The sequence below is a fragment of the Amphiprion ocellaris genome, chromosome 8 (genome assembly GCF_022539595.1).
Source record: "Amphiprion ocellaris isolate individual 3 ecotype Okinawa chromosome 8, ASM2253959v1, whole genome shotgun sequence".
Lineage (NCBI taxonomy): Eukaryota > Metazoa > Chordata > Actinopteri > Pomacentridae > Amphiprion > Amphiprion ocellaris.
In genome coordinates this window covers 34242902-34254014 of record NC_072773.1, presented here as the reverse complement: position 1 = coordinate 34254014, position 11113 = coordinate 34242902, and the positions used below count along the sequence as shown (strand labels likewise).

The 11113-nt window shown below is 38.5% G+C and overlaps 1 protein-coding gene across 3 annotated transcripts in view; it reads left to right on the top strand.

Annotated features, from left to right (window-relative positions):
* Positions 1-11113, top strand: part of pex14 (peroxisomal biogenesis factor 14) — a 72051-nt gene continuing 60938 nt past the window's right edge. For all 3 annotated transcript variants that reach the window (XR_008602510.1, XM_055012804.1, XM_023277291.3), the window contains exons 1-2: positions 1-100; positions 2105-2155. Coding sequence is in view for 2 of the 3 variants with exons in the window: in XM_055012804.1 (XP_054868779.1) it covers positions 65-100; positions 2105-2155 (87 nt within the window). In the remaining variant the exon portion in view is untranslated. The remainder of the gene's footprint in view (positions 101-2104; positions 2156-11113) is intronic.

The window sequence follows — 11113 nt, the reverse complement described above, 5'->3', positions numbered from 1 at the left end:
TTCAGGAAAAGCAATCGAGCACGGTTCGGTCGAGCAGCCTCTTTAGCAAACAACGGATGGGAAGATGGCATCCACCGACCAAGCTGATCCACCAACACAGGTCTCATTATGCGCCTAAAACATCTATCTCTTAATGCCAGGATACAGCTGTAAACTCGTCTAGTGTGTTTACATTCCGTGGCTTTTAACTGCCAACATTCGCGATTGTTACCTTGATAAAAGCTCAGCTAGCATTGACTAGCATGCTTGCTAGTTAGCATGCTAGCTAGATTGCGTTTCCAAAGTTGCCTCTTTCACATGCATGTGTTGACAAGTGAACAGAAGGGACGTTCTTGAAGTTTACATACGTTGCCAAAAACACTGTGGCTGTATTGCTTTGCCTGCTTGCTAATTCCAATAACCAAATGTAGCTACGCCCTTCTGTCTGACCATGCAGCCTTGTCTCTGTGTGATTATGTGCAGTTAATGATATGTGAAAGGGAAAGGTCACTTAGACAAACAAGCCTGCTGGTTTGTGCTCTGTTCTTAGCTAACTCAGAGTTGGTTTAAGTCGCTGGCAAGCAGTGATCTTTCCAATAAAACAAATGGAATACAAAGTGGTGGCTTATACAGGTCACTGGTGAAAGCTTTACACTTTGCTGCTACTTTTATTGTGCTATTAACCCTCCTGTTGTCCTCATTTACAGGCACCAAAAATATTGTTTCCTTGTCTGAAAAAAAATCCCAAAATTCAAAAAAATTCCACAGATTTCTGAAAATTCGCAAAACCTTCAGGAAGAAAATTCCAGTACTTCCTTAAAAGTTTCCCTTAAAAGTTTCATTTAAAAAAAGATCTCCCAATTTTGGCAAGAAAATTCTTGTAAATATTTTCAAAAAATGAATAAAAATCTTCCAAAAAAATCCTAAAAGTATCTAAAGTGATTACATATATATCAGTAAAACTTCTAATATTTTCTTTAAGAATATTCACAAAAAAATCAACCAAAAGCCAGCAAATTTCGCTGGATTTTGGTTGATTTTTTGTGAATGTTCTTAAAGAAACATTTGTAACATTTCTTTTTTTCCACCAAAAAATGTTCACAGATTTCCCAAAAATGTTGAAAATGTGGACATCAGAAGTTTCACTGTGAAAATATATATATTTTTCCACATTTTCAAACTTTAAAACGGGTCACACGAAGGTTAATGCAAAAAAAAACTCAGGTACATTTGCTACCAGAGTGAAGCTGGGAACCACAGCATTTCCATTCAGAGCTCCTGTTGTCTAAACCCAGAAGCCAGGGAGAAAATTAAGGAGGGGACTAAAATCTTGTCATGCATGCCAACATTTGCAAACAGCCACTCCACCAGCCACATGCAATTATCTAGAATATGTACGAATAGGCTAGACAAATGTAATTCAAATGGTTGGTGTTCATGTATTCTTCCATTTTCACAACTAGATTCCCAGTACATTCAACGCAATCAAGGAATTATTGATGACAGTCAAGTAATAGAGATGATACTGTCTTTTATTTTCTTGATAGACTGAGTCGATGGAGAATTGAGACTTAAATATATTTTTAGGGTGTTCATGTTTGTGTCTTGTGTTTTGATCATAAAGTAAAAAAAACCTAGATAGCTCGTTGTTCTTTTGTCATTTTGTGTCTCATTTTTAAAATATTTTGTCTTGTTTTTGTTGTTTTTTTTGTCTTTTTAAAAGTGAAATTCTATATCATTCAGTTCCAGATAGCTGTGACTAAATGTTTTGTACCTTTGTAGACACTCTATGATCTGGAAGTTGTAATGTGTAAATGAGAAAATGAGGTTGAATGTTGTTGAAATTTAACGTATTTTTCTTAAGAAATTTCAGGTTGTTCATAATATTTTGTAGAAAGATAATTCCGTAAATGTGAACATTTTCAGAATGTGTTTTTTTGCACTAAAACAAAGGAAAAGTTTGGAGTAGTGGTTATTTATAGTTTATTATGCTGTGATTTTACTGGTCCGGCCCGCTTGAGATGAAATTGGGCTGAATGTGAGTTTGACATCCCTGCTTTCAACCAACAGTATCTTTGTTCTCCAGTAGATGGCGCTCTAATACAAGTCTTTTTTATCTTCTCAGTCCGGCCTTCCACCTGGAGACAATGGAGCAGCTCGCCCAAGAGAAGCATTGGTAAGGATTCAGTATTTAATAGGAATTAGTTGATTGATGATGCAATATGAATTAGAATCACAAAAGATTTCTAAACATGCCTATTTGATGTAGTACAAATGAGACAGAGATACTCTCACATGTAGGCTCAAGTCATATTCAGAAAAAACAAAGTTATTAAAAATGCTTCAAATGCATTTTTATATACCGATACATGTGCCAAACACTAATATTCCAGAGTTTGCTAGTTTGTTTAACACTCAAATAGGTGAATTTACCAGTGAAATCAGCGGCCGCACTATTTGGAAAGAATGAAAGTCTTGGCAACTGATGATGCATAGTTGAGGAGCACTGAGATAGTTTTTTTTTCTCCTTAAGGTCTAGTAACTTAAAGACTTTTATTAGGCTAATCGGATGATATTACACATTCCCCAGGGAGAGCCAGTGTTAAAGGCTTCCAATTAGCAGACAGTCACTTTAGCATCACACTGATGTCCCCAAGCCATAATGAGAGTGTACTTTATGTTCCTTGTCTTTGCAGAGCAAAAAGGATTGAGAAAGGTCTATTTTAACAGCGGCAACGGTTCCACAGTTGCTTTAATCATTTATAGCCAAAAACTTTGACTACACATCTTTGTTGTCCTTTGTTTAGCTCTGTGTTTGTCAGTCTGTGTCAGGACCCGCAATTTGGTCCTGGAAGATTGTGAATTGGTGAGTCAATAATTGGCATGAATAATGTTTTTGTCCCCAAAGAAGAATGTTTCAAAAAGTGTATCTTAGAAAGATGTGGTTTCTCATTCCGTCTGCCTTTTATACAAAATAAATAAGCAGGTCAAGTTGTTGATACTAGGAAAAGGTAACATTTAACAAGTATAAACATGAGTTGTTTCTTTTCAATAATGTGTAAAGGAAAGTGTTTATAAGACATGCTTGGCCCAAGTAATGACTATAACCAGGAATGTTGTGTTCTTGCTAAGTGGGATGGAATACATCCCAAGTACATTCACTGTCCTTGTATGGGCAGAGCATCCAGGTTAGAGAAGTGCTGTATTGTTCAGCCTACATGTCTCAATGTCATTCACCACCATTCACTCTTCATCTTCCCCCCATCATCCCTTCATGCCAAGGCTAATTTAATCCTGGGGTTATTGATTGTGGGAGCATTCTCCCAGGCTTTCTTTCAATTTACTTCAATTTCATCATCCCAATGCGCTTCAAGACTGCCTCCTCAAAAAGGGAAGAAATTCTTGTTATGAGGGTCCTGATTCGAGACTGGTTGACAAGTCCCACCACCACCACCCTCACTTCCAGCCCCTTTTCTCCTTTCTCCTTTTGATGAGCTGCTCTTTCCCAGTTAAGTGGATTATTACAGTAGGGATAATTCTTGTCACATGGCATTATTTGGATGAGGTGAATAATTGAAATTTGTGTCTGAAAGGATTTTATCTGGATGAGAGGAAAGGGAGTGCTGGCAGGGTTGGGAGGGCAGAGAGAGAGAGAGAGAGAGAGAGAGAGAGAGCCCACGTTTGTATAACATTAATGTGCACATGTGCATGTCAGACAAGCCAGTGTGTCAGACTGGGGACACCAGTCATGTTAACAGGTTCTGACTCACCTCGCCCAGATCAGCAGGGCCTGGCACACTGCACGGCATGGGCTCTCCTCTGTGGCAAGAGGGCCCAGCTCAGGGGCCAGTGCCACAGCCTCTGCCACCAAACAGGCCACAGGGGCAGATCTGGACCTGCAGTAAGGGTGGGAGAGCCTGTGTGAGTGTGTGCTGCATGGTTGACTGGTATACCAGTCACTGCCAGCCGCTGCTGTTGCCCGTGGCGCTGCTGTTTGCTCGCTCTCACCCCGACTCTCCCCCGTCTATAATCCCAACCCCCCTCCCACCTTCCGCTCATCCCTGCCACGGCCATTACCCCTGCCTGTCTCTTGGCTGGTATTTCCCCGGTCTTTGTGCTCTCTCCCTACAGTGACACCCTGTGCTCACTCCTCATCTCCTTCAGTCACTTCACCCTTTAAATCCACCCAAACACACGGCAGCATTATTTATTATAATCCCTTTGATCACATGATAAAACAGGAAATATACTGATATAATATCCAGTAGCATAGGAGGGTCAATATAAAATTGAGGGACTTTTGAAGTCCATGGAATATATCTTGCATACATTTTTATTAAAAGTACTTCATTATGATCATGTCTTTACAAATTGCATAATTATATATTTTGGAAACAATCACTTATTAACAAAAAATGACTGGATATCACTACAATGTCAACTAAATAACCGTCCCAATTTAATAACAACCACCTTCTAATTAGCTAAACAATAATAAAATGAGCTTATTCAAAAAATGTTTTGATTGTGTTCTTTTTATTAAGTTCAGATAATCATGACAGATGTTTCTTTTTTGGCAATATATCTAATTTTATATGGAAAATAACAAATTGTATCTGTGTCTGAGAAGTCCCTTTCAACTAAGTTCTCCATTACAAAAACACCTCTGAAGGAAGTGTGTTAATTCCAGATCACATGACCTGCTCCACATGATGTCATTTCCTCCTGAAGAAAAGACTGGCCAGACTCCAAGGCTTTCTGAGTTATTTAATATAAAGTAGTGTGTGAGTCAAGTGTCAACAGGTTTACTACAGTATCTTTATAAATAAGTTTAAATTTCAATTTTACTCAGTTGTATATATAATATTTAGAAGAATCTTTCTGCAAAAGTGCCATGTGGTGTTTGGTTGTAGGTGACCATGTTGATTTTAGGCCTGAAAACAACAAAAACCTGTCAACTATGATACAAAAAGTCCCACAATTATATATTGACCCAGGAGTGTATTGTGATTTGAGACTAGGTGTATTGGAATAAATTGAAATGTTTCCTCACCATAAAAGCTGCACTATAGTCATTTTTCAATCTTATTTATTTTTTCTTTAAAATTGAACTATTTTGAGTAATTTTTTCCCCCTCACAAACCACAGTTTAGATAATAAATAGATATGAAAAAGCAGTCACAAGCAAAGTGCCTTGTTACTTATTACATTGGTGATAGAAAAATTAGGCCTGCAACTTAGTCGTTTTTATTATCAATTATTCTGTTGGTTGTTTTTCCTGATTTGTCAGGTAATTATTTTGTTAATAACATTTCAGAAAATGTAAAAAGAAACACCCTTCATAATTTACCAGTCCAAGTGATGTCTTCGATTCTTAGCTTTTTTCAAATATCTATCCGAAAAACAAAGATTTTTGCATTACTATCATTTAAGACAAATAGCAAGACATCGTCTTTAAGAAGCTAAACCCAGAGAAAATGGCCAAAATTATTATTTTATTAAATTAATTGTTACTGATTATTCCAATTGATTTATTTTTGCAGCTCTACTGAAAATTTGAAATCAAACTGTTCAAGGTGTTTTGAAATAAGAATTCTCATTAAGCTCACAGTGACTGTACCTGTGCTGATGTCAGAATCATTGAGTGTCCAGAGTCAGTTTGTCCTGAACATTCAGCTCAAAAAGGGATAAATGTTGCTGCTGATGAAGAACTTTTTGTTGCTGTGTTATTATATTAAGTGTCATGTGGGTCTGCAGCTGATCTACAGGAGAGCTGACCCCTAATAAAATATTTCTGAGTATCCCTAGTGGGATTAAACTCCCTCTTTGCTCTAGCTACGCTGAAAAAAAATCACTGGCCCTAAATGAATAAGCGTGTTTGTGTGTGGGTGTGTAAGCGTGCTGTTTCTGTGCATGAGGTGCATCTGTAGCATTCGCACAACTCTGTGTGTGCATGTAGGCACAGATAGCGTGAACTGGGTGTGTGTTATGTGTTTAGGTTTGGGGATTTTAGTACAGCAGAGGGAGGGGAAAAAGAATTGTAAGAAGAACATCCCCGGTCTCACAGCAACTTCAAAAGCTCTCCTTCCCCAGGATATTAAGCGACTGTGATGAAAAATTTAGCAAGCGTTAAATAAGCTGCTTTGAAGTGATCTGTTTTGGCTCAGCAGTCTCCAAATTTCCGTAACCCCTCTGCAATAGCCATCTTACTATAGAGGGGGAATAAAGGAACAGTGTGTTAAGTGCAGCAGTTGTGGGGGACCTGACTGGTTGGCAGAGGACGTGCCAACAGTAATTGGTGCAGCTGAAGACATGAAGGCACGACTGCTGCAACTGTCCCCTTTTGTCGTTCTCTGGATCTTTTTCTCCCTGTTTCACCTCTCCCACCCTGCAGACTCTTTTTGCTGAGCCCTGTGAGTCGCAGGCAGACAGATGTTCCTCATATGTTCGCTCTGAAAAGAGATTTTTTTTTCTTGACTTGCGCGTGGGTGTAACACAAATGTAACACAGCGGTGACACCAGGAAGTCAGAGGTTACTCTCGGGTCTTGACTCAGTTATATTTTTTGTCCTTAATGACTTTCCCCATGGAACATGCGTTTATAGAGAGATATATCCTTTTAACACCAGCCTCTCCTATGCATGTGTGTAGTTTTTCCTTCACAGGATTAATTAATTTACTCAATTTCCCTTCCTTTAAAAAAAAACAACTGAAAATACAATACATTTTAAATGATCGCACCTTTTTACACCCCAGCTACCATAAAGCAAAAATAACAAGAAGTTAATCTCTTACTTGATAATTCATATTTCAATTCATTTTACATTCATCACTTTTAAAACCATTACTTTAATTTTTGAGAACTCCAGGTTTCAACACGCTGCAAATTAATTATTGGGGCAGAATAAGAAATGGGAATCAGTAATGAGTCTGGTATGGTAACTCCATTCTGTCAAGAAACTAGGCTACCATTTAGTTAGTCAAGGGAACCTTCTCTGAGATTTTCCTTTTTTCCTCTTTGCTCATTACTTTAATTGTAATTGTAATCCTTTATTGGAGCTGTCTGCAGTAAAGGAGAGTTATGGTCCGAGAGGGGGCGCGAGCCACAGAGATATTTCATGATTATTGAGGAAGACGGTCACTAGGTGGCAGCCACTAGTTCGGCCTCGCTGTAATTACTGAGTGGGAAGTGATGGTGAGAAGCTCTGTGCGTGTGTGTGCATGCAAGGGTGGGAGAGGAGAGATTTCTCAAACTGTACCGCACTCCTTGAAAGAGAAAAGTCGAGTAAATCCGATCACCTGCTGTCTCATAGTAGCTAGAATTTGCATCCTGTCTTGTTGACTGTAAACATGCTGCATGCTCTGCAGAAGCACACATCAAAGGCATGTCTTGAAAGCATCCATCTTCACATTTGTGTGGGTGATTCTGAATAGATAGATTCTTTCTGAATGCTATTTGAAAACTGTATTAACAGTGTGTGCTAATGTTGAATGTATATGAAGTCTATAAGTGTAGATTTATGTGGAAGACATGGTGTCTCAGTGTGAACTGTGCTCATAGTTTTACAAAAGAAACCTCTGCGCACCACAGTTTCGGTGGTCGCGGTGAAGTTTTCTCTTTGAAAAGCACAAAAGCTCAATTCTGTGTTTCGCAGCGCTCATTGTGCATCATGCGCTGTTTGTTTCGGTGGTTAATGACACAGGAAGGGCCCTCCATTTTATTGTTGCTGTGTTGCACTTTTTCCCCTCCTCGCCCAACCCGGCAGCAAGCCTCCTTAGAGGACTCTGTATGAATTCTCACTGTCATGTCCAAGGACGAGTGGCGCAGGGTCAGCTAATTGCTTTTATGATTATGATTTCACGTCAGATTTATCGTGCATGCTCGGAGCACATCTTCCAGGTCCTGCCGACGTTGCTGGCTTGGATGGGGAAAATGAGTTTACAGCTTCTGGCTGTGACTTCTTGTTTAAGTGCAGGTCACACTTTTTGAGTCATTAGAGTTGAACGCAGGGGGTGAATCACACAGGCTTTTCCTGTAAAAGCCTCTGTTTTCTGTGTCAGTAACTGTACTTGTTTTTCTCATATTTACCCACAAAAGAGCATTTTCTTACTTTGTCTTCATCATGTGCTGAAGTTTGGAGGTCATGAGCAAGGAATGACACAGACAAGGATTTTGGTTTTTCTGTCTTTTGAACTTTTTATGAGCTATAAATCTCTCATCTTCGTTTCTGTTCACAGATGAAATCATTACGCTTATTCCCCTCATACTATGCCAGAATTATCAGTTGACTTCTTTTTGATGTTGGTGACTTTTTTTCCCCCAATGGTTCCACCCACCTCTTTGAAAATGATGAGCACAGATGAGTCCAACCCATTTTATAATTTTTTTTTTTCATTTTGTGGTTTCTGCCTCGTGTGCTGAGCTGGACTAGATCTGCGTTGCCAGCCCAGACAATAGCATTTTTATTTAGCTTTGGAAAGAACTGAAAGGTCTTCTAATTTGCTGTAAAGTTCATAGTAAATGAAAAAGAAGCTGTTGTCACTGTATACCAATAATACACATATTTTATGTAGATGGAGTTTCATGTCATAACCCGCAGCTCTAGATTTGTTGCAGTATTTTGACCTCGCTCTGACCTTCCAGGCTGGGCTGCAGTGTGACTTGTGACAGATGCAGCCTGGGAATATGGTTTGGATAGTGTTCCAGTGCTCAGAGGAATGTTGAAGCTAGTTTTACGCAAAGTTCATTTTGGAGACATATGTAAAGTCTGTGATTAAGCTGAATTCAATAAACTTTAATGAATACTTAGGACTGTATTTGTAGGGTTTTTGTCTCTGTGAGTATATTAATGTGAACAGCATGGTAACAGAGCTGTAATTTCCTATTCTCCCACAATTTAGTGAACTGTCACAATATGTTTACTTAAGAAATGATAGAAATACGACACCAGTTTAATTACAGCATACTCATTTTGCCTCAATATACTTGGGAAAGTGGCCTTATTGAGCTGAGCTTCCTTTATACTCTCTATTCTGCTTTGTAATTACTTCAGCTTGATTTATCGTCTTTTCTTTGTGTTTATGGTTGTAAACTGCTCGAGTGAGTAACTTGGTCTGAGAGTGGCTTGTCTCCTTGCAGCGAGGCTGGAAATCTCCCGATGAATCTGAGATGTCTCTGCTGTCAAGACTGCTCACATCGCTCTCAGCCTCCAATGTCACTTTCAAGGCATAATTACACAAGTTGTGTTGATTAGTATGAGAAGCAATTACGGTGGCTTTCCGCCGCAAATGGAGAATGTGATGGCTCTTGATTGACAGGAAGCATCCTGGCTTTAATAAGTAAATGACTATGGTAATTCAGGTACTGAGACCCTTTGATTTGTCAGCATCTTTCTAATTTTTGTGATGTCCTCTGATTTTAATGAACATGAATTTGATTGAATCTCCCTTCATTTCCCCTGTCCCTGCACCTGTCTGTCTCCCCTCTCTCAGACCAGCTAGTGCTCTCACAGGGGAGCCATATGCTTTCAGAGTTATCCCAAACAGTCCAGCTGCTGATGCTGAATTATTTTTCTCTGTATGAATCCACTGTGTGAGAATACAAAAAAAAAAAGAAGGAATTAATGAACCACATGCAATTTTGGCACACTATTCCAAACGCCTTTTAGAATATCCATGCTTTCACAAGTGTAGAAATCAGAGGAAAAATTATTTGTAATTGACACTTTGGGGAACATTTTTTTCTCTTTTTATCTGGCTTCCCAGTAAGTTATTAGCTGTTAATTTGTCGGCAAGCTCCCCTACAGCGCTAGATATTTGTTCAAATGCTGGGATCCCCTCAGTGCATTTGTAACTACACTTCTGAAAACGCTGCCCTGTCTAATTATGTAAGATAATACTGCCTTTTAGGCAAGTTTATTTTAATTGAATAATATTAGTGCAAGCTAAGGGTACAGTAGTGGAACAGCAATACTTAAAAGAGCCATCTATAAAGTACATAATGGTACTGCAGCAACACAGCAGTCCAAAGCTTTTACACTAAGATCTGTGTATTTTAGATATTTGAATATGGGCCAAACATTTATGCTGAAATTTGATTGGCCCAAGCCTCTGTCTCATATTTCTTTCTTTGTTAACCACAGTTGGCCTAATCAAGTAATTCCCTGTTTGTCTTAGTAACCCCCTATAGAGTCATACATGCATACATATAATAAAATAATTTGCTCTTGCACTCCCTAGCCCAGCTGTAATTTATATGAATTGAATGAGTGCTGCATTGTGGAAAAGCACGAGTGGACCAAATGCTCGTTTGTCACCTCTAATAAATGTTGGAATGTAAATTATGAACTTATGCTTCAGATGTAAATGCACTTTATTCCAGTCCTTTAATGTAAACAGCCCACTCTAATACATTAAGGGGAAAGGGGGAGGGCAGAGGGGTATTAGATTTGGAATTTTGACTGTTTTCACAATCAATAATAAACACAAAAGAGCCTAGATGGAGAACGTTATAACATATCTGAAGTCGCCTTCATAAATTATTGCATGAAAGCAGGCTTGTACACCAAAAATGTAAATACATTAATGTTATTAATAATGTAGTGACTAATAGTTCTATCAAGACTGTAATAGCAGTTTAATGGAATATGACAGCAAGAATGTATTACACTTCTTACATTTAGACGGGACCTCACATGACATTTATCAGAGATTTCTGTAACAATTTTTTTGATTATTTTGTTAAGTTAATTGCTTCTTTTCCCCCGAACGTCTTCTCTGGGAGAGGGGCAAAAAACTGGTAATGGATATTAATTAATATGTGTCAGTTTTCTGGGTTTGATTAAAAATAATGAAAGCAAAATGCTAATGGGATTTCAGAGTTTCTCTGTGTGTGGCACCCTGAGATTGTGGCTTTATCTGCTGAATCTGAAAAAAAGAGATAGTGTGCTGTTCTCTATGGCTAAAATCAAAGTGACAGAATACACAAACTGAGATAAATTATCTTAAAACCTGCTAGATCGGTTTACTGAAAATATTGCAGCCTAACTTTAAAAGTGTGATGCAGAAATATATTGCCCGGAAACGTTTTCTATGGGTTACACTAAAAACGTGAGCGTGTTTGCAATTCATCTCAA